Source organism: Papio anubis, chromosome 19, assembly GCF_008728515.1.
Source record: "Papio anubis isolate 15944 chromosome 19, Panubis1.0, whole genome shotgun sequence".
In the NCBI taxonomy this organism is placed as follows: Eukaryota; Metazoa; Chordata; class Mammalia; order Primates; family Cercopithecidae; genus Papio; species Papio anubis.
In genome coordinates this window covers 55,546,693-55,573,939 of record NC_044994.1, presented here as the reverse complement: position 1 = coordinate 55,573,939, position 27,247 = coordinate 55,546,693, and the positions used below count along the sequence as shown (strand labels likewise).

General features: G+C 38.4%; 1 protein-coding gene across 2 annotated transcripts in view; it reads right to left on the bottom strand.

The window, feature by feature from the left end:
* PHLPP1 (PH domain and leucine rich repeat protein phosphatase 1) overlaps positions 1–27,247 on the bottom strand; it is a 288,094-nt gene that overhangs the window by 61,362 nt on the left and 199,485 nt on the right. For both annotated transcript variants that reach the window (XM_021930200.2, XM_003919671.5), the window contains exon 10: positions 25,625–25,780. In XM_021930200.2, the coding sequence (XP_021785892.2) occupies positions 25,625–25,780 (156 nt within the window). The remainder of the gene's footprint in view (positions 1–25,624; positions 25,781–27,247) is intronic.

Genomic DNA, 27,247 nt, shown 5'->3' with positions numbered 1-27,247 from the left:
TAAAGAAACACGTATTCCGTTGACATTAAAAAAAAAAAAAAGGAAGTCAGAGAAGGGCTGTCCAGACCATAAATAGTCATGGGAAATTATAGTCGTGTGTGCTACAGAGAAGGAAATAAAGGTCACTCTTGCAGTTTCTGAAATGGTTTGGAACTAGGAAGGAAACAAGTTTCAGCACCATAGTTGTTTACCATTGCTGTTTAGAGTATTTTTATAAGTCTGTCTCTTTAGACCCCATTTAGACCACCTAATTTCCTGTTAAGAATTTCTTTAGTGTAGCATTAGGATAAATTACAATGTAAGAAACAAATTTTATTGCCCTAAAATATCATGGACTAGTGTTGGGCTGGGAAATTATACAAAATAATTTCATTAAAATAGAATTCTCAGCTGGGCGCAGTGGCTCACACCTGTAATCCCAGCACTTTGGGCAGCTGAGGCGGGTGGATCACCTGAGGTCAGGAGTTTGAGACCAGCCTGGCCAACATGGTGAAACCCCCAGTCTCTACTAAAAATACAAATATTAGCTGGGTCTGGTGGCAGGTACCTGTAATCCCAGCTACTCGGGAGGGTGAGGCAGGAGAATCACTTGAACCCAGGAGGCAGAGGTTGCAGTGAGCCAAGACTGCACATTGCCTCTAGCCTGAGCAACAAGAGCAAAACTCTGGCTCAAACAAAACAAAAGAAAAAGAAAAAAGACAAAAATAGAATTCTCTAGGAAATATGTAGTTACACACACACACACATACACACACATGAGACAGATAAAACAAAGTGAATTCATGTTTGCATACTTTTCAGGCCAGAAAAAGAGGGAATGTTTTAAAAACAGACAAGTGAATGTTCATCTAGAAAGCTGCCAAGCAACTTAAAAAACCCCTCATGGCATCTGAATAAAGAGAGGAAAGTGATTTCCTCAAAGATTTATCCTCTCATCTTTTTGAAATTTGTCTGTAATTAAGGAACTATATACCTTTTATGCAAAATTAAGGGGGAAACTGCCAGCATCATCCGCCTCCAAGAAATGAAACTAGTTAGCTGAAACCACATGAAGTGGTTCCAAAGGACATCATCTGAACTGCATAAAGTCTCACTTAATCACCTTGTTGGTTAATAGCCAAAGGGCAAACAACTGGACTAAAAATATTTTTTATTATCACAGTATCAGGAAAATTAAATTCAATACCCATTCACTTAAGCCATTCTTCCTAAAACCTCACAACGTTTCAGCAAGAGACAACTTAAATTGCTTTAATAGTCTACATTTCATCCTTCCACCAGAATGAACGAATACTTTAGCAAAGTTTCTCCAGGATGGATAACAATTTTAGTAAATAAATAGGCTCCTGAACCTCACTCTCTGCTTTCAATCTTGCAAAAAAGCTAAATTGTTAAAGGGCTGAGTCAGGTCTCAACTCACTATGATATGATAACTATCCTCAAGCTTCTTCCTTACAGAATTTTGTAATAACTATACTATAAAAAGATGGTTTAATGTGCCAACAGCTGTTTCATGCTTCATCTATATAACATTTTCACTATGCAATCCTCTTCTAATTAGAGAAAAAGCAGTAACATATCACCATTTTCTTTTCATTTGTAAGGTACTCTGTGGATATCACAGATCTTTCCTTCTTCTTCTTCTTTTTTTTTTTTTTTCTTTTTTGACAGAGTCTTGCTCTGTTGCCCAGGCTGGAGTGCAGTGGCATTTGGCTCACAGCAACCTCTGCCTACTGGGTTCAAGCAATTCTCCCACCTTAGCCTCCCGAGTAACTGGGATTACAGGCATGCACTACCATGCCCAGCTAATTTTTGTACTTTTAATAGAGACAGGGTTTCACCATGTTGGCCAGGCTGGTCTCGAACTCCTGACTTCAAGTGATCCACCTGCCTTGGCCTCCCAAAGTGCTGGGATTACAGGTGTGAGCCACTGCACCCGGTCACTATTTTCTATCTCATTTGATTTTTCCATCATCCCAGAAATATACCCTCTCATATTTCACGAAAGACAGAAATCAAAGCGGAGAAAGTCACATTATTTGGCAATGGCTCAACAGTAACTAGTGGCAGAGACAGAAATAAAACTCGGATTTCATCAATCTCAAGTCCACAGTTCTCTATCATGTGTCTCCAAAATTCAAATGTTGAAAAATAATTATAAAAACCTTTTTGTGGGGACTTTTTTTTTTTTTTTTGAGATGGAGTCTCGCTCGCCTAGGCAGGAGCGCAGTGGCGAGATCTCGGCTCACTGCAAGCTCCACCTTCTGGGTTCACGCCATTCTCCTGCCTCAGCCTTCTGAGTTGCTGGGACTACAGGCGCCCGCCCACCATGCCCGGCTAATTTTTTGTATTTTTAGTAGAGACAGGGTTTCACCGTGTTAGCCAGGATGGTCATAGGTCCTTTTTTTTTCTAAAAGAGCTGGAGGGTCAAGCTGGGCACCTGCATGTAATGTGAAGACCACGTGTGCACAGCATTTCAAACTCAATTCTTATAACAAGTTAGTAAATAGCACAGTACTCAAGAACTTCTCTCAGCATAAAGTTCAAAAGCTGCAGAGAAAAGACACACAGATATGGTTCCTGCCCTAAAGTGTTTGGAAAGTCACCCGCAACAGCAGTGAGACAAATCCATTTCCTGCTTCTTGAGCAACTGCTCTGCTCTCCTTGGCACATTCTGTCCATTTGACTCATTTATATTTTTTTGTTTTGTTTGCTTTTTAGTAATTTCCAACACATCCTTAAATTTTACAAATTCTCTCTTTGAAACAGGGCACAGGATTTGGTACCATAACAGATTTACCTATTTGTAGACACACTATACACCATTAAAAATCCATATGGTCACAACTGTGTAACCCCAGCAAAACTCTTACTTTTAGGCAACCCTCTGATTTCTGTCTCCAAAGCATTCCAGAAGTGTAAACATTCTAAGTTTCTTATTATTGCTTGTTTTTACAACAAAGTACTTTTGACAGTTTCATCTATCTTCACAAGGCTGACACTTCACGTTGTATTTCATTATCAGGCCTCCTCAGTCTCCTCCAATCAGTGTTATTATCTTAAATGACCTTGATGTTTTTGAAGTGTACTCGACAAATATTTTGTAAAATGTCTCTCAATTAGGTTCACGTTTCATCATCATTAGAGTAAGGTCATGCATTTTTGGCAAAAATATCACAAAGGTTGTGCCCTTCTCAGGGTGTCACATCAGGATGTATGTGACGCTAATGTCTTATTATTGGAGACATTAACTTTGATTACTTGGTTACGGTGGTGTCTGCCAAGCATCTCCACTGCAAAGTTATAATTTTTTCTTTTGTAATTAAACGTGTGGAGAGATCATTTGAGACTATGAAACTCTTCTGTTTCTCATACTTTTGCCCATTAATTTAGCATTTCTGCTTGCGACAATTATTTCTGTGTTGTTTTCCAAATGATTTTTCTATTTTCATGATTCCCTCTACTTACAGTTTGTTAAACGGAATTATCCTGCAAGAGCTCTCCCAATTTATTCACCCAATTACTTGTTTTACTTCAGTATGGTCATATATTTATTTATTTTATTCTGCTGGATAGAATTCATTACAATCATTGCGTACTTTTTGTTCACATTACGTGGCAACTGGGAGCTCCTTCAAGTTGACTCATGCATCCTTTGACATGCTCCCATCATTCTGTGAGCATTTCTTTACTTTTGGGCTCATCTTGTGTTCAGCCTGCTCTAGCCCTACACTCAATCCTGTTTCCAAGGACACCTTACTCCTTTTGTTGAAGAATGATACTTAAAAAGCAGTCTTTTTATTTTATTTTATTTTATTTTATTTTTTTGTGAGATGGAGTCTTGCTCTGTTGCCTAAGCTAGAGTACAGTGGCCTGATCTTGGCTCATTGCAACCTGGGTTCAAGTGATTCTCCTGTCTCATCCTCCCAAGTAGCTGAGATTACAGGCATGCACCACCAGCCCAGCTAATTTTTGTATTTTTAGTGGAGACAGGGTTTTGCCATGTTGGCCAGGCTGGTCTCAAACTCCTGACCTCGGGTGATCTGCCCACCTTGGCCTCCAAAAGTGCTGGGATTACAGGCAGGAGCCATGGAGTAACCAAGGTCTTGATGTTAGATATACTTCCTGGTACTGGAGTGTCACTACTTCTAGGCCTTCTTCTCAGCAGAAAGAACTAAAACATACATGTTTAGCTGTCTGGTAAGGTTTGTCTCTCCCTTGTATTAACAGTTTCACTTTTTCAGTGTTTTCCTGGCTATTCTTACATGATTCTTTTAACCATATGAACAGTAGCATCAATTTGTCTAACGTGATTATAAAAGCATTTTGGTATTTACATGATGATTGTGTTAAATTTGCAAAGTAATCTACAAAAAACTGATTATCCTAATAATATTAAGTCATCCTATCCAAGAACAAGGAATATTGTTCCATTTGTTCAAATTTGTAAATTTCAGAAGTGTTTTTAACGTTTTATTCATATAGTTTTTGCACATTTCTTGTTTATTCCTAAGTATTTAATCTTCTTTGATGCTATTTTAAATGGGATTTTCACTACCAATACAATATGTCTTCCAATGGCTGTGTCTGTGTATACAAAGGCTTTTGATTTCTGCATATTAACTTTATATCCTGTTACTTTATTGAAATGTTTTGTTGTCTGAATTCATTTATCAGTGATTCTCTAGGGTTTTCCAAGTATGCTATCATGTTAACTGCAATAGAGATAGTTTATCTCCTTTACCAATGCTCATGCCTCTAACTGATCTTTTCTTGTTTAATTACCTGGCTAATATATCTAATATAACATTGAATAAGAGTGAAAATCATGGGCATTCTTGTCCTGTTACTGATCTTAGTAGAAATACCACTGGGGTTTCCCCATTAAAAAATTGGCTTTAGGACTAAGTGTGTGTATATATAATGTTAAGGAAGTAGCCCTCCATACCTGAGGTACTATTGTCCTTATTTTTTTATTAACAGCTTTATTGAGATATAATTCCTGATTCACAAATGGCTACACGTTGTTTGTCCACACATCAGCTGAGGAACATCTGGGTTGTTTTCATTTTGGGGGTGAGTTAAGTTCAAGTACATGTATATTTTATTTTAGATTCAGAAGGTACATGTGCAGGTTTGTTAAATGGGTAAATTGTGTAATGCTGGCATTTAGGCATCACCCAAATATTTGGGTACCACCAAATAGTACCCAATAGGTAGTTTTTCAAACCTTATATCCCTTACCCCTTTCAGAGTCCTCAGTGTCTCCTGTTTCCAGCTTTATGGCCATGTGTATACACTGTTTAGCTCCCATGTATTAAGAATGTGTAGTATTTTTCTGTTTCTGTATTAATTCACTGAGGATAACATCTCCAGCTGCATCCATGTTGCTGCAAAGGACATAATTTTGTTCTTCTTTATGGCTGTGTAGTATTCCATGGTATATATGTGCCATATTTTCTTTATCTAACTCACCACCGAGGGGTACATAGGTTGATTCCATGACTTTGCTATTGTGAATAGTGTTGCAATAAACATATGAGTGCAGGGAAAGTTTCTTTTTGATAAATGATTTCTTTTCCTTTGGGTACATATTCAGTAGTGGGATTGCTGGGTGGAATGGTATTTCTATTTCTAGTTCTTTGAGAAATCTTCATACTGTTTTCCATAGGGGTTGAACTAATTTACATTCCTACCAACAATGTATGAGTGTTCTCTTTTCTCCATATCCTTGATGACATGTGTTATATTTTGACTTAATAGTCATTCTGACTGGTGTGAGATGGTATCTCATTATGGCTGAAACTTGTATTTCTCTGATGATTAGTGATGTTGAGCATTTTTTCATGTTTGCTGGCAGCCAGAAGTGTCTATTCATGTCCTTTGCTCACTTTTTAATGGGGTTGTTTCTTATTTGAGTTTCTTATAGATATTTGTCCTTTGTCAGTTGCATAGTTTGCAAATATTTTCCCCCATTCTGCAGATTGTCTGTTCACTCTGTTGTTTCTTTTGCTGTGCAGAAGTCCCATTTGCCAATATTTGTTTTTGTTGCATTTGCCTTCGAGGTCTTAGTCATAAATTCTTTGCCCAGGCCAATGTCCAGAGGAGTTTTTCTTCTATGATTTGCATCCTTTGAGGTATTATATTTAAGTTTTTAATCCATCTTAATTTTTGTATAAGGTGGGAGGTAGGGGTCCAGTTTCATTCTTCTGCATATGGCTGGCCAGTTTTCCCAGCACTATTTATTGAATAGGGTGTCCTTTCCTCATTGTTTATTTTTGTTGACTTTGTCAAAAGATCTGTTGGTTGTAGGTGTATGGCTTTATTCCCAGGTTCTCTATTTTGTTCCTGTGATCTATGTGTCTGTTTTTGTAACAGTTCGATGCTGTTTTCATTACCTACAACGTTTGCAGTATATTACCTTGAAGTCAGGTAACATGATGCCTAAGACTTTGTTCTTTTTGCTTAGGATTGTTTTGGCTATTTGGTTCTTTTGTGTTTCCACATGAATTTTATAATTTTTTTTCTAATTTCATGAAAAATGACACAGGTAATTTGATAGGAATTACATTGAATCTGTAGATTGTTTGGGCAGTATAGCCATTTAAATGATACTGATTCTTCCAATCCACGAGCATGGAATGTTTTTCCACTTGTTTGTGTCATCTCTGATTTCTTTCATCAGTGTCTTATAGTTCTTCTTCTAGAGATCTTTCACCTCCTCGGATAAATGTATTCCTCGGTATTTTATTTTTTTTGCTATTGTAAATGGGATTGTATTCTTGATTTGGTTCGCAGCTTGAATGTTACTGGTATATAGGAATGCTACTGATTTCGGATGCTGATTCTGAATCCTGAAATTTTACTGAAGTTGTTTATCAAGTCTGAGAGTCTTTTGGAGGAACTTTTAGGGTTTTCTAGGTATAGAATCATATCATCAACAAACAGATAACTTGATTTCCTCTTTTCCTATTTGGATGACCTTTATTCTTTCTCTTGCCTGACTGCTCTGGCTACGACTTTTAGTACTATGTTGAATAGGAGTGGTGAGAGTAGGCATACTTGTCTTCTTCCGTGTTAGGGGGAACACTTTCAACTTTTGCCCTTCAGTATGATGTTGGCTACAGGTTTGTCATAGATGGCTCTTATTATTTAGAGGTATATTCTGTTGATGCCTAGTTTGTTGAGAGTTTTTATCATGTTGAGATACTGGATTTTAATCAAAGACTTTTTTCCACATCTATTGAGATTATCGATACAGTTTTTGTTTTTAATTCTGTTTATGTGGTGAATCACATATATGGATTTGTGTATATTGAACCATCCTTGCATCCCAGGAATAAAGCTCTCTTGAGCATGATGAATTACCTTTTTGATATGCTGCTGAATTCAGTTGGCTAGTTACTTGATAAAGATTTTTGTGTCTACGTTCAGAGATACTGGCTTGTTATTTTCCTTTTTCGTTGTATCCTTGCCAGATTTTGGTATCAGGATGATACTGGTTTCACAGAATGAATTAGGGAGGATTCCTGCCTCCTCAATTTTTGGAATAGTTTCAGTAAGAGTGGTACCAGCTCTTCTTTGTTATGTCTGGTAGAATTTGGATGTGAATTCACCTGCTCCAGGGCTTTTTTTTTTGTTGGTAGATTTTTATTATTGACTCAATTTCATAACTCATTATTAGCCTGTTCAGGATTTCAATTTCTTCCTGGTTCAACCTTGGGAAACTGTGTGTTTCCAGGGATTTATCCATTTCCTCTAGATTTTCTACTTTGTGTGCATACAGATATTTGCAGTAATCTCTGAGGATCTTTTCTATTTTTGTGCTATCAGCTGTAATCTCATCTCTGTCATTTTTAATTTGTGCTTATTTGGATATTCTCTTTTTTTTCTTTTTCTTTTTTTTTTTTTATGGAGTTTCACTCTGTTGCTCAGGCTGGAGTGCAGTGGCACTGCAACCTCTGCCTTCCGGGTTCAAGCAGTTCTCCTGCCTCAGTCTCCCTAGTAGCTGGGATTACAGGCATATGCCACCATGCTCAGCTGATTTTCTATTTTTAGTAGAGATGGGGTTTCACCATATTGGCCAGGCTGGTCTTGAACTCCTGACCTTGTGATCCGCCCACCTCAGCCTCCCAAAGTGCTGGGATTACAGGTATGAGCCACTGCGCCCAGCCCTTTTTTTTCTTAATCTAGTGAGTAGTCTATCAATCTTGTTTATCCTTTCAAAGAACCAACTTTTTGTTTCACTGACCTTTTTTTTTTTTTTTTTCGGTCTCATTCTCCTTTGATCTTAGTTATTTTTCTTCTGCTAGCTCTGGGTTTAGTGTGTTCTGTTTTTCCTGTTCCTTTAGGTCCAACAATTAGTTGTTAACTTGAGATTTTTCTGTTTTCTTGGTGTAGGTACTTAGTGGTATCAGCATTCCCTTTGCTGTACCCAGAAGTTTTGGTATATTGTGTCTCTATTTTCATTTGTTTCAAAGAATTCTTTTTTTTATTTCTGCCTCAATTTTGTGTTTATTCCAAAGTGAATCAGAGGACTAAGCTGTTTAGTTTCCATGTATTTGTGTTTTTTTGTTTTTTTGAGATAGAGTCTCACTCCGTCGCCCAGGGTGGAGTGCAGTGGTGTGATCTCGGCTTACTGCAACCTCTGCCTCCCAGGTTCAAGCAATTCTCCTGCCTCAGCCTCCTGAGTAGCTGGGACTACAGGCATGTGTCACCATGCCCAGCTAATTTTTTATTTTTATTTTTTATTTTTTATTTTTATTTTTTTTAGTAGAGACGGGAGTTTCACTATGTTAGTCACGATGGTTTTGATCTCCTGACCTCATGAGCCTCTTGCCTCGACCTTCCAAAGTGCTGGGATTATAGGCATGAGCCACTGCACCCAGCCCTATTTGTGTGGTTTTGAGAGTTTCTCTTGGTATTAATTTCTAGTTTTATTCCACTGTGGTCTGAGAAGATGTTTGACAGGATTTCAGTTTTTTGAATTTGTTGAGGCTTGCTTTATGACTGAGCATGTAGTCAATCTTTGAGAATGTTCTGTGCACAGATAAGAAGAATGTATATTCTGTGGTTGTTGGGTGGAGTATTCTGTAGACATCTATTAGGTCTGTTTGGTCAAATTTCGAATTTAAGTCCAGAATTAGTATTCTGCCTTGATAGTCTGTTTAAGGAGATACTGAAATCCCCTACTATTACTGTATCGCTATCTCTTTTCTTAGGTCTGGTATTCATTTTATAAATCTGGATGCTCTCATGTTAGGTGACTATGTACATAAGATAATTAAATCTTCTAGTTGAACTGAACCTTTTATTATATAATGTAATTTGTTTTTTACTGTTGTTGGTTTCAAGCCTGTTTTATCTGATACAAGAATAGTAACTCCTACTCTTTTTTGTTTTCTATTTGCACGATCTCTCTTCTTCCTTTTACTTTGAGCCTACAGATGTCATTACATGTGAGATGGGTCTCTTGAAGGCAATAGAAGGTTGGGTTCAAGCACATGTCCTGATATATCTGAGTCTCAACTCTGTCATAATTATTTCATATTCATATTTGTCATGTTTCCCTCTCTATAGGATATATATCTTCTTTAATACATTAATTGTTCTGGTATTTAAGGAAGTTTGTATTTTTGTTCTATGGTTATCTTTGTACTTATATCGTATTAAATGACCTTATCCTCTTGGATTTTTGTGTAATCATTTTTTATCTGGCTTGCCAGTTTTTGTCAATATTCTGTAAGTTACACCTGTTGCCTAGACAGCAATCAATAAGCTCCTTCTATTTTACTCTTTCTCCTTTTTCTCTCATCCCATTTCCTTTTTTTTTTTTTGAGTTTTTTTTTTTTTTTTTTTAATTCTTATACTTTAAGTTCTAGGGTACATATGCACAACGTGCAGGTTTGTTACATATGTATACATGTGCCATGTTGGTGTGCTGCACCCATTAACTCATCATTTACATTAGGTATGTCTCCTAATGCTATCCTTCCCCACAATAGGACCTGGTGTGTGATGCTCCCATTCCAGTGTCCAAGTGATCTCATTGTTCAATTCCTACCTATGAGTGAGAACATGCGGTATTTGGTTTTCTGTTCTTGTGACAGTTTGCTGAGAATGATGGTTTCCAGCTGCATCCATGTCCCTACAAAGGACACGAACTCATCCTTTTTTATGGTTACACAGTTTTCCATGGTGTACATGTGCCACATTTTCTTAATCCAGTCTGTCACTGATGGACATTTGGGTTGATTCCAAGTCTTTACTATTGTGAATAGTGTGCCGCAATAAACATACGTGTGCATGTGTCTTTATAGCAGCATGACTTATAATCCTTTGGGTATATCCCCAGTAATGGGATGGCTGGGTCAAATGGTATTTCTAGTTGGTCCTTGAGGAATTGCCACACTGTTTTCCACAATAGTTGAACTAGTTTACAGTTCCACCAACAGTGTAAAAGTGTTCCTATTTCTCCACATCCTCTCCAGCACCTGTTGTTTCCTGATTTTTTAATGATTGCCATTCTAACTGGTGTGAGATGGTATCTCATTGTGGTTTCGATTCGCATTTCTCTGATGGCGAGTGATGATGAGCATTTTTTCATGTGTCTGTTGGCTGTATGAATGTCTTCTTTTGAGAAGTGTCTGTTCATATCCTTTGCCCACTTTTTGATAGGGTTGTTTTTTTTCTTGTAAATTTGATTGAGTTCTTTATAGGTTCTGGATATTAGCCCTTTGTCAGATGAGTAGATTGCAAAAATTTTCTCCCATTCTGTAGGTTGCCTGTTCACTCTGATGGTAGTTTCTTTTGCAGTGTAGAAGCTCCTTAGTTTAATTAGATCCCATTTGTCAATTTTGGCTTTTGTTGCCGTTGCTTTTGGTGTTTTAGACATGAAGTCCTTGCCCATGCCTATGTCCTGAATGGTATTGCCTAGGTTTTCTTCTAGAGTTTTTATGGTTTTAGGTCTAACATTTAAGTCTCTAATCCATCTTGAATTAATTTTCGTATAAGGAGTAAGGAAAGGATCCAGTTTCAGCTTTCTACATATGGCTAGCCAGTTTTCCCAGCACCATTTATTAAATAAGGAATCCTTTCCCCATTTCTTGTTTTTGTCAGGTTTGTCAAAGATCAGATGGCTGTAGATGTGTGGTTTTATTTCTGAGGACTCTGTTCTGTTCCATTGGTCTATATCTCTGTTTTGGTGCCAGCACCATGCTGTTTTGGTTATGGTAGTCTTGTAGTATAGATTGAAGTCAGGTAGCGTGATGCCTCCAGCTTTGTTCTTTTGGCTTAGGATTGTCTTGGCAATGTGGGGTCTTTTTTTGGTTTCATATGAACTTTAAAGCAGTTTTTTCCAATTCTGTGAAGAAATTCATTGGTAGCTTAATGGGGATGGCATTGAATCTATAAATTACCTTGGGTAGTATGGCAATTTTCACAATATTGATTCTTCCTATCCATGAGTATGGTATGTTCTTCCATTTGTTTGTGTCCTCTTTTATTTCACTGAGCAGTGGTTTGTAGTTCTCCTTGAAGAGGTCCTTCACATCCCTTGTAAGTTGGATTCCTAGCTATTTTATTCTCTTTGAAGCTATTGTGAATGTGAATTCATTCATGATTTGGCTATTTGTCTGTTACTGGTGTATAAGAATGCCTGTGATTTTTGCACATTGATTTTGTATTCTGAGACTTTGCTGAAGTTGCTTATCAGCTTAAGGAGATTTTGGGCTGAGACAATGGGGTTTTCTAAATATACAATCATGTCATCTGCAAACAGGGACAATTTGACTTCTTCTTTTCCTCACTGAATACCCTTTATTTCCTTCTCTTGCCTGATTGCCCTAGCCAGAACTTCCAACACAATGTTGAATAGGAGTGGTGAGAGAGGGCATCCCTGTCTTGTGCCAGTTTTCAAAAGGAATGCTTCCAGGTTTTGCCCATTCAGTATGATATTGGCTGTAGGTTTGTCATAAATAGCTCTTATTATTTTGAGATACGTTCCATCAATACCAAATTTATTGAGAGTTTTTAGCATGTAGGGTTGTTGAATTTTGTCAAAGGCCTTTTTTGCATCTATTGAGATAATCATGTGGTTTTTGTCTTTGGTTCTGTTTATATGCTGGATTACATTTATTGATTTGCATATGTTGAACCAGCCTTGCATCCCAGGGATGAAGCCCACTTGATCATGGTGGATAAGCTTTTTGATGTGCTGCTGGATTTGGTTTGCCAGTATTTTATTGAGGATTTCTGCATCGATGTTCATCAGGGATATTGGTCTAAAATTCTCTTTTTTGTTGTTGTATCTCTGTCAGGCTTTGGTATCAGGATGATGTTGGCCTTGTAAAATGAGTTAGGGAGGATTCCCTCTTTTTCTATTGATTGGAATAGTTTCAGAAGGAATGGTACCAACTCCTCCTTGTACCTCTGGTAGAATTCGGCTGTGAATCCGTCTGGTCCTGGACTTGTTTTTGGTTGGTAGGCTTTTCATTATTGCCTCAATTTCAGAGCCTGCTATTGGCCTATTCAGGGATATTTCCCTCTACACACTGCTTTAAATGTGTCCCAGAGATTCTGGTATGTTGTATCTTTGTCCTCATTGGTTTCAAAGAACATCTTTATTTCTGCCTTCATTTCATTATGTACCCAGTAGTCATTCAGGAGCAGGCTGTTCAGTTTCCATATAGTTGAGCGGTTTTGATTGAGTTTCTTAGTCCTGAGTTCTAGTTTAATTGCACTGTGGTCTGAGAGACAGTTTGTTATAATTTCTGTTCTTTTACATTTGCTGAGGAGTGCTTTACTTCCAACTATGTGGTCGATTTTGGAATAAGTGCGATGTGGTGCTGAGAAGAATGTATATTCTGTTGATTTGGGGTGGAGAGTTCTGTAGATGTCTATTAGGTCTGCTTGGTGCAGAGTTGAGTTCAATTCCTGGATATCCTTGTTAACTTTCTGTCTTGTTGATCTGTCTAATGTTGACAGTGGGGTGTTAAAGTCTCCCGTTATTATTGTATGGGAGTCTAAGTCTGTTTGTAAGTCTCTAAGGACTTGCTTTATGAATCTGGGTGCTCCTGTATTGGGTGCATATATATTTAGGACAGTTAGCTCTTCCTGATGAATTGATCCCTTTACCATTATGTAATGGCCTTCTTTGTCTCTTTTGATCTTTGATGGTTTAAAGTGTGTTTTATCAGAGACTAGGATTGCAACCCCTGCTCTTTTTGTGTGTTCCATTTGCTTGGTAGATCTTCCTCCATCCCTTTATTTTGAGCCTATGTGTGTCTCCGCATGTGAGATGGGTCTCCTGAATACAGCAAACTGATGGGTCTTGACTCTTTACCCAATTTGCCAGTCTGTGTCTTTTAATTGGACCATTTAGTCCATTTACATTTAAGGTTAATATTGTTATGTGTGAACTTGATCCTGTCATTATTATATTAGCTGGTTATTTTGCTCGCTAGTTGGTGCAGTTTCTTCCTAGCATTGATGGACTACATTTTGACATGTTTTTGCAATGGCTGGTACCTGTTGTTCCTTTCCATGTTTAGTGCTTCCTTCAGGATCTCTTGTAGGGCAGGCCTGGTGGTAACAAAATCTCTAAGCATTTGCTTGTCTGTAAAGGATTTTACTTATTTCTCCTTCACTTATGAAGCTTAGTTTGGCTGGATATGAAATTCTGGGTTGAAAATTCTTTTCTTTAAGAATGTTGAATATTGGCCCCCACTCTCTTCTGGCTTGGAGAGTTACTGCCGAGAGATCTGCTGTTAGTCTGATGGGCTTCCCTTTGTGGGTAACCCGACCTTTCTCTCTGGCTGCCCTTAATAGTTTTTCCTTCATTTCAACTTTGGTGAATCTGACAATTATGTGTCTTGGAGTTGCTCTTCTCGAGGAGTATCTTTGTGGCGTTCTCTGTATTTCCTTAATTTGAAAGTTGGCCTGCCCTACTAGGTTGGGGAAGTTCTCCTGGATGATATCCTGCAGAGTGTTTTCGAACTTGGTTCCATTTTCCCCTTCACTTTCAGGCACACGAATCAGACGTAGATTTGGTCTTTTCACATAATCCCATACTTCTTGGAGGCTTTGTCCATTTCTTTTTACTTTTTTTTCCCACACCTCTCACTTCATTTTGTTCATTTGATCTTCAATCACTGATACTCCTTCTTCCAGTTGATGGAGTCGGTTACTGAAGTTTGTGCATTTGTCACGTATATCTCGTGTTATGGTTTTCATCTCTATCCGTTCTTTCAAGGTCTTCTCTGCATTGATTATTCTAGTTATCCATTCTTTTTTCAAAGTTTTTAGTTTCTTTGCACGCTGGTTACGTAGTTCCTCCTTTAGCTCTGAGAAGTTTGATGGACTGAAGCCCTCTTCTCTCAACTCGTCAAAGTCATTCTCTGTCCAGCTTTGTTCCATTGCTGGCAATGAGCTGCATTCCTTTGCAGGGGGAGATGCGCTCTGATTTTTTGAATTTCCAGCTTTTCTGCATTGCTTTTTCCCCATCTTTGTGGTTTTATTTGCCTTTGGTCTTTGATGATGGTGACGTACTGATGGGGTTTTGGTGTGGGTGTCCTTTCTGTTTGTTAGTTTTCCTTCTAACAGTCAGGACCCTCAGCTGTAGGTCTGTTGGAGTTTGCTTGAGGTCCACTCCAGACCCTGTTTGCCTGGGTATCAGCAGTGGAGGCTGCAGAAGATAGAATATTGCTGAACAGCGAGTGCTGCTGTCTGATTCTTGCTCTGGAAGCTTCGTCTCAGGTGTACCCTGCTGTGTGAGGTGTGAAGTTTTGGTCTGCACCTAGTGGGGGATGTCTCCCAGTTAGGCTACTCAGGGGTCAGGGACCCACTTGGGCAGGCAGTCTGTCCATTCTCAGATCTCAGCCTCCGTGCTGGGAGATCCACTGCTCTTTCAAAGCTATCAGACAGGGGCATTTACCTCTGCTGAGGTTTCTGTTGCTTTCTGTTTAGCTATGCCCTGTCCCCAGAGGAGGAATCTACAGAGGCAGGCTGGCTTCCTTGAGCTGCGGTGGGCTCCACCCAATACGAGCTTCCTAGTGGCTTTGTTTACCCACTTAAGCCTCAGCAATGGCGAGCGCCCTCCCCCAGCCTCGCTGCTGCCTTGCAGTTAGACCTCAGACTGCTGTGCTAGCAATGAGGGAGGCTCCGTGGGCGTGTGACCCTTCGGGCCAGGTGTGGGATATAATCTCCTGGTGTGCCATTTGCTAAGACCCTTGGTAAAGCACAGTATTAGGGTGGGAGTTACCTGATTTTCCAGGTGTTGTGTGTCTCAGTTTCCCTTGGCTAGGAAAAGGGATTCCCTTCCCCCTTGTACTTCCCTGGTGAGGCGATGCCTCGCCCTGCTTCAGCTCTTGCTGGTCAGGCTGCACCAGCTGACTAGCACCAATTGTCCGGCACTCCCCAGTGAGATGAACCCGGTACCTCAGTTGAAAATGCAGAAATCACCCATCTTCTGTGTCACTCACACTGGGAGCTGGAGGCTGGAGCTGTTCCTATTCAGCCATCTTGGGTGCACCCCCCTCTCTTCCCATTTCTAAGTGCATTTTTTTGTTTGTTTTTAGAGACAGGGTCTGTCACCCAGGCTAGAGTGCAGTGGTCCAATCACAGCTCACTGCACCCTCAAGTTCCTGGACTCAAGGATTCCTGAGAGGCTCCTGCCTCAGCCTCTCAAGCAGCTGGGACTCTAAGTGTATGCCACCATGCCTGCCTAATTTTAAAAATTCTTTGTAGAGATAGGGTCTTGCTATGTTGCCCAGGCTTGTCTCAAACTCCTGACCTCAAGCTATCCTCCTGCTTTGGCCTCCCAAAGTGCTAGGACTACACACATGAGCTACCACTCCCAGTCAAGCTGCATTACTAACAGTTTGTCACCGCTTTTTGTATATTAATCTTCCACCCTTTTTCCCACCTTTCAGTCTCAAATCTACATTTATATATACCAAAATGCTCACTATCATTCCTTTTGCTAAAATATACTAGCTATTTCTTGGTTAGATAAGTTAATCCTCTGGTACATCATGCCCATACAGCTTTCTGTGTGGACAGAAATGTTCTATGTCTTTACTCTCTAGCATGGTACCCACTAGTTACATGGGGCTGCTGAGCATCTAAAATATGACTAATACAATGAATTAACTAAGTCTTATATATTTACAAATTGTAACTCATTTAAATTATCACTAAAAGTCACTGGATTACATACTTTTTTAAGAGGACGAATTTTATGGTGTGTGTATATCTAAAAAGCTACATGTGACTACAGGCTTTGAATCACACTTAACTGCTTTAGTAGATGCTTGGAGAAGGGATCATGGGTGCACAGATCTCTAAGTCCTTGAGGTCTTTAAAAAACAGCTTTATAGAGACATAATTCACATAATATTAAATACATCCTTTTAAAGTGTGTGACTTAGTGATTTTTTAGTTTTTTCACAAACTTGTGCAACCATTACCACCATATAATTCCACAACAGTTTCATCATTTCATAAAGAAACTCTATACCCATTTGTAGTCACTCATCATTTCTCCCTTCCTCACATCCCCTGTATTTACTTTCTATCTGTATGGATTTGCCAAATCCAAATATTTCATATAAAAAGAATCATACAGCATGTGTCCTTCTGGTTCTGGCTTCTTTCACTTAGCATACTGCTTTCAGGGTTTATGCATGTTGCTGCATATACTAGTACCTTTTACTGGTGAATAATATTCCACTATCTGATATAACAGTTTGTTTATCCATTAATCAAGTGACAGACATTTGAGTTCTACTTTCCAGTTGTTATGAATAATGTTGCTGTCAACATATACAAGTTTGGTGTAAACATATATGTTTTCATTTCTCTTGGGTATATACCTAAGAGCAGAATTGCTGGGTAATACTGTGTTTAATTATTTGAGGAACTGACAATCTGTTTTCCAAAGTGCTTCCATAATTTTACATTCCTGCCAGCAGTGTATGAGGTTTCAATTTCTCTCCATTTTCTCCAACATCTGTTATTGTCTTCTTGATTATAGCCACCCTAGTGGGTATAAGTCATATCTGATTGTGGTTTTTATTTACATTTCCCCAATGGCTAATGATGCTAAGCATCTTTTTATGTGTTTCTTGGCCATGTGTGTATTTTCTTTTGAGACATGTCTATTCAAATCCTTTGAACATATTTTCATTCAGCTATTTGTCCTTTTTATTGTGAATTGTAAGAATTATTTCAAGTCCCCTATCAGATATATTTCTGTGGGTTGCATTTTCACTTTCTTGATGGTATCCTTTGAAGCACGCAAGTTTTAAATTTTGATCAAATCCAATTTATCTATTTTTTTTAGTTGTTGCTTATGTTTTTGGTGCTTAAATGTTTAACAGTTTTCTATAACTTAGATCTTAAAGGAGACTTCGCTTGATATAAAAATCTTGAGTCAATCTTTAAGTTTTCAAAAAACATTGCTCCATTATTACCTTGCATTGTATAATGTTTTTGAGAAGTATAATGACAGTCTAAATATTTGCCTTTTAAAATTATTTTATCTTTTTACGGGTAGTAATAATTATTTATATCTTCAAAATCTAATGGTTTTAATATAATAAGTTTTAAAATTGAACATTCTGGGTTTATTCCAGGTACCCAATCGATACTCTTTTTCAAATGTACTTTAAGATATTTTGTTTGTTGTTGAAAAAACTCCTTGAATGATATTTTTAAATAATACTTCTGTCAATTTTTTTTTGTCTTTGTTCTTCAAGGACACATATACAAATGTTATTCCTTTTGGATCTGTCTCCCATTTCCACTATTTTATCTCTAGCTTTTCAAATAATTCTTTATCTTATTTTCATTCTTTTCATTTTCCTTTGTTTCTTTAATGTCCCTTATTAATTTTTTGGGTGTGCTCTCCCTTGGGCACCCTGTAATTACTCATTTCTCAGATAACTGTCATTTTCTTCCATTTTCTGAGTTAAATCACTTCTTTCCAGTCCTTCCTGTTTGTCCATTTTGCTCTTAGTTCTTTAATTTTTTGTTTTATATCATAAAATGTTCACTTGACTATTGTTAATTCTGCTTGGAATGTTGTCTTATAGTTTTGTTAGGCTTCACAACAGATTTTTTGGGGTACGAATTATTCGACAGTGGACATATGTTGTTTTTTGTTTTCTCATTTTGGGAGCCAATAACCCAATAAGGATCCGTTCATCTTTTTCCCAATCATTTTCACGGTATCAGGTTGTTTTACAAGTTTCTTAGTTCAGTGCTGTATCTTCTATCAGCATATATCAAGTGAAGATACATTAAGGGATCTCTTTGTTTGGACTGAGTAGGGAAGGGCTGTGTGTCCTCTGATGTTCTGGTTCACTTGTCTTGTAGAACCTTTAGTTTTCCCCATTTGCTTCACTTCCTCTTTACCAATCCAATTGCCAATTTTCCTTCAATAACTGTATTTCTGGCTTGCTATTCCTTCCAGTTGCATGTACTTACACCTAAGCTTAGGTGGTAGTGGTAGACCCACCTAAAGCCCCACTGCCAGCTCCCCTCTTCTCTCTTCCCCACAGTTTTTCTCATTCTGCCATTGCTTGATACAAAATCTTAGGGTGAGGCAGGGATAAAGTCAAAGTGTAACTGCTGGGAATTGATGCTTATTTCTCTTTTTATTTATAATTTTCCCTCTCACTGAATTAAGATAGGGGCTATCACACTTTGGAGCTGCTAAAGGAACATATTTCTCATAGAAGATGCTCTAGCTCAGTAGGGTGCAATCTGGCTGCACTTCCTAATTCTCCAGGGAGCTTTCCTTAGTGTAGAATTCTCAACTTCAACTCGAAGATATTCTTGTTAAGTAGGTCAGGGTGGGGCCTCAAAATCTATATAGCAGAATTCTGATGGTGGAGTTGAGAATCATCATGGTGCAAAAACCCTTGTCCTCATGCATTTTCGTGGTTTCTGGGGATATGCACACCCCTCACTGGCAGGGTAGACTCGCCCATCTCATCCATTTTAAGAGCATCAGAGAAACAGGGGCAAAGATTACCAAAGCAGTCTCTCAGAGTATGGGCAGAACTCTTCTGATAAGCCATGAATGGCCTCTTTCCAATCTCAGAGCAATGTTCACAGCTGAACACAGGAATGCCTGGAAGCTTCTGGCTAAACCTTTCTGGTTTGTTCTGGTTAATAAAAATGGAGTGTGCCACCAGAACTCCAACCTTGCTAAGATTACACAGTCAGCCACTTTCCAATGCCCCCACCCTACTCCATTCTCCAGGACTGAGGTAGATCTTTTTGGGAGAAATAAGGGAGAGAAAAGAATGAAAATTCTCTTCCCCTTCATAGTATTCTAAACATCATCGACTGATTCTCTAGTTTTGAAAAACCTGTCAGTTGATTTTGATGTAATAACCCTGGGTTAAGAACTATACCTTAAAATACCTGAGAAGCACAACACTTTAAAAAGCAGAGAGAGGATGTATATGTTATCTAGAAATATCTCTAGACACATTCAGTTTTTCTATTAAAATCCTTCTTTTATAAAAATCTATTTGTTTCAGCAGTAGTACCTGGGTCACCTTAAGCTTTCAGTGTGTTCAGCAGACCATCTGCACTGGAGTCACTGGGGGAGCCTTGTTAAACATACAGTTCCCAGACTATCCCTCTAAAATCGAAGTGAGAAGACCTGAGATAAGAGCCAAGAATCTGCATATTTGATAAGTACTTTAGGAAATTCTGAAAACACTTTGAGAAACACTATCTTAGTCCACCGTGACTCTCAAAACATCAGACACTTCATGATACATCAGAACGTCAAAAGATAGCCCTCGTCACTGAAAAAAATAGTTGTCTACAGCTCAGATTTTTTAAATGCCAGAAATATCTGTCTTTGCCAAAAGGCACCAGTTGTCATGGTCAATTGATCATGCTCTTCTAAATTTTCTGTTCTCTTTTAGTCCTTTTGATATTTACATATATTCTCTCTGAGTCACTAAAACTTATGGTCTGTAATGTGACTAATACTCTGGGAATATTTAATAAACCCACATGAGCAATTACCATGAAGCTCATTTGAACATACACTTCCCCAACTTCTGCCCCTGAAAATACCTTGTACTAGTCCACTCAGGAATAAAAACAGACCTGGCTGCCCTCCCACAGCAGGGACCTGTAACTCTCCTTTAACGGGTCCATTTTGGCTTTGTTAATTAGGCTGACTTCATCAGGAGAAGCGGTCTGGCCATCAAATGTGTGTGCAGATGCTAGGTGGACAGGGAGTCAGCCATTGCCAAGATTTCAGGAAGAAACAGAAGGATGGCAGTCCCTCTGGCAATGTCTCATCCACTCCGGTGACCCATGGAGAATGTCTACCCTCCCCGCACCCATCTGTTGATGACAACTAATTATCTGAAACTCCTTTGGGGTTTCCATCAGGAAAATCCTCAACTCTAATTAAAAAGACAGGTAAATGAGAAATCTAGGCCCATGATCTAGGTTAGAATATCTTCCTCAAGTATTTAGAGGAAGATGAAGATGACTAAAAGTTGTCTAATGTAACATAGATTCCCTGTCTCTTATTTGGTTACCAAATAGCTTCCTGCTACCAGGTATAGTAGATTAATATATACTATTCTAAAGCTGCAATACCTTTTTTTCATTTTCTGAGACAGGGTCACACTCTGTAACCCAGGCTGGAGTGTAGGTGGCATGATCAGAGCTCACAGCAGCCTCGAACTCCTAGGCTCAAGTGATCTTCCCACCTCAGCCTTCCAAGTAGCTGGGACCAGAGATGTGGCCACCACACCTGACTTGTTTTTTTTGTTTTGTTTTGTTTTTTTCAGTTTGTAGAGACAGGGTCTTGCCATGTTGCCCAGGCTGGTCTCAAACTCTTAGGCTCAAGCAATCCTCCCGTGCTGGCCTCCCAAAGTTCTGGGATTATAGGTGTGAGCCACTGTGCCCAGCCCTGTAATACTTGACAGTATGAGACTGGCTTTAGCAGGAAAAATTCAGAGCAAAGGAAAACTCTCATGAGTCAAAATGTGGTCTTCTGCCCTGTGTCCAATAACACATGCTTCTCTGATATTTCTCATAACACTTGGTAGCGCAAGTTCTACTTAGAGGATGAACCACTGAAACACATAAAGCCCTTTCCTCAGTTATATAACGAAACACAGAACTGTAACCATAATTTATTACCACAAAAAAAAAAAAAAAGGAATTTACGTATTTTAAAGATTTGTATTATGTAGCAAACTGAATGGAAGGGCAACTGAAGCAAAGTTTCACCAATGCCTGCAACTGTTTGCCAAACACACAGCTTTGTATCATCCAACAACAGAATGTTGCTCATCATACCATAAGCCTAAATTATACTAGACCAACTTTATAATTTTCCGTCTATTCTACCTTCTTAAACCTACCTTTCACTATAGTTTATTGTGCAGTTACTTTAAACTCTTCATTAGATTGTAAGCTTCTTGAGGATAATTCCTATATGTAGTCATTTCTCAATGTCCTACGCATCCAGCACAGTGATTTAAACTCAGTGAGATGTTTGCTGCATTGAACCATGTGAACAAAAACAAATCACAACTGAAACCCTCTGCAAGAAGGCAGTCACAAAGAATCTTTCCTAAAAACTGTCTTTAATATTTTAAATTTCATGTTTTCTGGGTTGGCCTACTTCAACAACTGTTTACTAGTTTAATCATTCCCCCCTCAAACTCATCAAACTAAATACACGATATTTGTAAATTTTCCTGAGTTTAAATTATGCCTCAATAAAAAAAAATGTAATAAAATTTTTAAAAATAGGTAGGTAAAAATCTCCAGTATTGAGGTTGTGCAAAGAGGATAAGTATTAACCTTTAAAGGCAATACTTTGGTGGAAATCATTAGAAAATGTTATTTTTGTTATCTTCTAACAAGTGAACTAATATAAAAATATGGTTTTAAAGAAACAGCTAATCAAATTTATCCCACCCCCTTCACATAATCCTGTCTGCCCAAGATAATTAACAATCTTAACTTTTCTTTCTGTTTCTACTAAATCAGTTGCTATGCTATGCTGGAGATGTAGCAATTGTAGCTTGGAAAACAAAGGTACGGGAATATGCCTTCTTGAAACAGTTTCTTATTTCTCCCATTTTTTGGTCATTTGTTTTACTCTCATAAAATAAAACCAAGATATTTGCTCCTTCTTATTCACCCAACCCTTTACTCCAGAACTCACCTGTGCCAGAAATGTTATTTATCCTGCCCTGTCCTCCCCTCGCAGCCTCCAAAGGCTGGCAAATTCTCCCTAACAGCCCCTGTTTTCAAAAATGCAGCTGGCTGTAGACACGTCAGTCTATTTGTATGGGGATTTCTGCCTAAATGCCTTTAGCTAACACTGCTGGCCTAGCTTCTGATAGCAGTGTCCTTCCAGTGGCTCAGTTCACACCTTTGTCCAGTTCATATTCATGTTCCAGTTCACACAATCCTTCCTTTTCCAACATACAGGTACCATTTGAGAACTGAACAAATAAGCAAAATGAGAAAACCGACGTTTAGAATGACCTGCACAGAATCACAAAGTCAACAATCAAGGCAGTGGTTCTCAATCCTGGGAGTCATCACAATCCCCTAAAACTACAATTGTTCTTACTTAAATCCTTGTTTAAACACATCTAAACATGAAAACACAGTCTCCAGAAAATGAAATACAGAAATGTATTTCTGAGAAAAATCAAATTCTCAGAAATGAATAAAGAATGATTATTATCTACTGGAAATTCTAGCACTGATAACCTTTAATAGTCGTGAACTTACCAGAATTGGCCAGATTCAGAAATGGTTTTTATTTCACTCAGACTCCTAAAACCTATATCCATTCCTTTATTTGGTCCTACAGATTCAGTGTAGAACTCTAGGGGAACAAGTGGATTCCCATTATGATATAACTTATAATTCTCCATAGAAGAAATCAAATTTTATAGTATTCACAACCAAAAAGTATATGTCTAAAGTGATCTGTCTCTGCACACTGTGCTTTGATATTAATGTAAAAACAATAATTCTGGCCTGGTGCGGTGGCTCACGCCTACCCTAGCACTTTGGGAGGCCAAGGCAGGTGGATCACTTGAGGTCAGAAGTTTAAGATTAGCCTGGTCAACATGGGGAAACCCCATCTCTACTAAAATTACAAAAATTAGCCAGAAGTGGTGGCACACACCTGTAATCCTGGCTATTTGGGAGGCTGAGGGAAGAGAATCACTTGAACCCAGGAGGTGGAGGCTGCAATGAGCTGAGATCACACCCCTGCACTTCAAGCCTGGGCCACAAAGCTAGACTCCGTCTCAAAAAAAAAAAAAAAGGCCGGGTGCGGTGGCTCAAGCCTGTAATCCCAGCACTTTGGGAGGCCGAGACGGGTGGATCACGAGGTCAGGAGATCGAGACCATTCTGGCTAACATGGTAAAACCCCGTCTCTACTAAAAAATACAAAAAACTAGCCGGACGAGGTGGCAGGCATCTGTGGTCCCAGCTACTTGGGAGGCTGAGGCAGGAGAATGGCGTGAACCCAGGAGGCGGAGCTTGCTGTGAGCTGAGATTCGGCCACTGCACTCCAGCCTGGGCAACAGAGCGAGACTCCATCTCAAAAAAAAAAAAATAATAATACTCCAAAACCAGAAAACAAGAATTCTTTCAATGATCTTGAAACATTTCACTTTTTACCAAGAGGATGACATAGTACTGGCCAATTACAATATGACAATCCCATTTTCTCATAGTTCTATTGTTTCTTTATAATTATTCCAGTTGGAATTCGTTATAACTTACATGAGTACAATGAAGATAATTTTCTTTTTAAGTGAGGAAAACAGAACAAAAGGAAAAAGAAGAGTGCTAGAAATGTTCTATATCTTGTTCTGGGTAAGGTGGTCCCTGCAACTATTTCTATAAATATGTAAAAATTCATTGAGCAGTACACTTAAAAGTTGGACACTTTACTGAATATAAGTCATATTTTTGTAGTAAGATTTTTTTTAATCTTATTAAAGATTTATGGAAAAGATGAGGAAGAAAAAAATATAAAGCCTGGAATTGAAATTCCTTAAATTCTCTATCATTTATTACACAAATATTTTTTGAGCACTTTCCTTTATTCTAGACACTGTAAGATGTTGATGATAAAACTATAATTAAGACACAGTCATTGGCCGCATGTTAGTAATCTAATAATGGAGAGAGACAAGTGAACGAGAAATTACAATACAGTGTGTGATGGCTATTATGATAGGAGTAAGCTCAGGGAGTTAGGCACATGCAGTGGCAAATCTAATTCAGCTTAGGAGAGCCAGAGATTGCAGATGGCTATTTCACCCACATAATATGACACATTAATATGAAACACAGCTAACATTTATTTTGTAAGGTAAAAAGATTCGTCATCATTTCCTTCTTTTCTCTGCACTTCTAGAAGCAAAATGAAATTTAACATTTTTGTCTTCATTATGAGATACACTAAAAGTTAGATCCTTCATATTGTCTCTAAAGTAATGGTCACTCCCTAAAAATAAACATGGGAGCAGAAGTCAAAATAACTCAGGCTATCAGCCTATGAAATGTTTTAGAATGATGCACATGGGTTCTGAAGCAAACAAGATGCTCCAAAGTTAAGTTAACAGCCACTGTTACTTAAAGCTTTCTTTAAAGAAAATTCTGTATGTGGCAACTTATCACAACAAAATAACAGAGCTTCATTTAATGTTGAAATTAACCTCTCCCTCCCATTCAAAACAACTTCTTCAAATGCTTAAAGTGTATGATACAAGTAATTTAGGAAAATTTTGCCTTTTCAAAACAAAATAATTGAATTGAATATGGAGTTAATTATGGTAAAGATAAGAAGGACTGATTAAAAAACAGTAAGTGCTGGGCACAGTGGCTCGCACCTGTAATCCCAGTATTTTGGGTGGCCAAGGTGGGTGGGTCGCTTGAGGCCAGGAGTTCGAAACCAGCCTGGCCAACATGGCAAAACCCCATCTCTACTAAAAATACAAAAAATTAGTTGGGCATGGTGGCACATGCCTGTAGTCCCAGCTACTTGGGAGGCTGAGGCAGGAGAATCGCTTGAACCCGGGAGGCAGAAGTTCCAATGAGTCGAGACCGTACCACTACACTTCAGCCTAAGCAACACAGTGAGACTCTGTCTCAAAAAATCAAAAAACCAAAAACAATAACTAAGCTAACTCTAGGACAATTCATCTCCATCTCCCAAAGTCCCAAACATGTGAAAGCAGGAACACAGAATCATAAGATAATTAAGCTAAGCCTGGCATGGAATGTGACCAGGTAGTAACACAGGAGCACACTTCTCATCCTTGTTTTACACCTACATCCCCATGACACATGTATGGACAATGTAACCTACTTTGTTCCAGAGAGCAGCAAAGTTAATAAAGAATCTATAGGTTGCTCCTGACTCCACTGCCTACAAAATGGTCAGTAAAGTGGCTGGCAAAACTATTTCCTTCACAAATCTGGGACAGACACATAATCAGAAAGTTCATACAGTCTCAGGTCACAAAAGACAAAGATACAAATGAGGGAGTATTTATAGACTCAGATGATAAACAAGACAAACGGCTTTACCTGTCAGCCTTCATCAGAAGGTTAGGCGGGAGCTCAAGGAGCTGGTTGTGTTGCACATCCAAGACCTCCACCGAGGTTCTTTCTAGCCTTTCAGGAAGCCTTGCCAACTGGTTGTGTCCTGCCAGTAGTTTCCGGAGACTGCTGTTACAAAATAAGCTGTATAAAAAGGGACAAAAGACCGAAAAATGAAAAAGAGTAGAATACTTAAAATTATCTCTCCAAAAATCACAAATTCATTTGGAGCAACTACAAATTCATTTTAATATAAATTCAAACTTGGAACTATTTGTGTTTCAATACTTTCTATACTCAAGAAAAGGAGGAAGGAAAAAACTATGTAAACAGATACTGAGCAAAGAAGCTCTACATAGCAAAAAGCAAGTTCTATAGATGGAGCCACTGAAGGGATCAGTCTAATCTTGTCAGGGTCACAAGGCAAGCTTCAAAAGGCTGCATGCTTCTCCAGAGTGGGGCTTGTATCTTGTATTGTCCCAGAATGCTGGGTGCTTTACCCATAAGAGATTCTGAATAAACACAGCTGAGCAGTCTTTACTTATAGGATCTGCATTAAATAAAGGGTTATTCAATCAAACTTTTACAAATGTCAACTGAGAAAATGTTATGTTTTTCCTCAGTTGCATTTCACAATCCTAATTGTTTCTTCTTTGCCTCACTTCCCTGGCTGTATGTCTCTGTTTTTTTCTAGCTTAATCCTAGACCAAGGTAGAGACTCCCTCCTGAAAGAGCAGCATGTACTTAATCCACTATTTTCTTGAGAGACTTAAAGAGCCTTTTGGAAGCTTGGCTGTGTTTCTTGTGAAGGTCATCAGAACTGTCAGAGATGATGAATACTTGTTAATCTAATGTAAATCTACATTATGACCACTTCAGACTTCCCTAACATGACAGAGAATAAAACAGGCCCTGGGTTTAAACAGACATCTCAGGGGTGGGGAAAAGTGAGGTTACAATTTGCATCCTGATCACTTTAGATTAAGACTTTATCAATCTGCCTAATTGATAAATTAAGAATTAATTGATTAATCTGCTGTCAAAGAATGAGGCTTCCTCATCCACCTCCTGTTACCACCATTCTGATCTCACTCATGAACGCCCACAATTTTTTAAAATTAATTTTTAGTTGACAAAAATTAGCATACATTTACGGTGTAAAACATGTTTTAATATATGTATACATTGTGGGATGGCTAAATCAAGCTAATTATCATATGCATTACTTCACATATTTATCATTTTTTTTGTGGTGAGAACATTTAAATCTACTCTCTTAGCTATTTTCAAGAATACAAGACATTGTTATTAACTGTAGTTAAAACGCTGCACAATAGGTCTCCTGAACTTACTCTTCTTGTCTAATCCAAATTTTGTATCCTTCAATCCACAAGAGTTAAAAATTCCCGTAACATTAGGGCATAACTTTATTCACTTTAAATAGCAAATGGAGTTTCTTTGCTCACAAAGATGCTAGCAACCTGTCTCAATGCTGTGACACCACAGGCCCCAATTAAAGATATCTAAGTTGGCAGGTTTAGATATCAGTGTGACAAGACAGACTATCCCGGCCAGATTATCTATGCAGTTACCATTACCATAGGGCAGCCT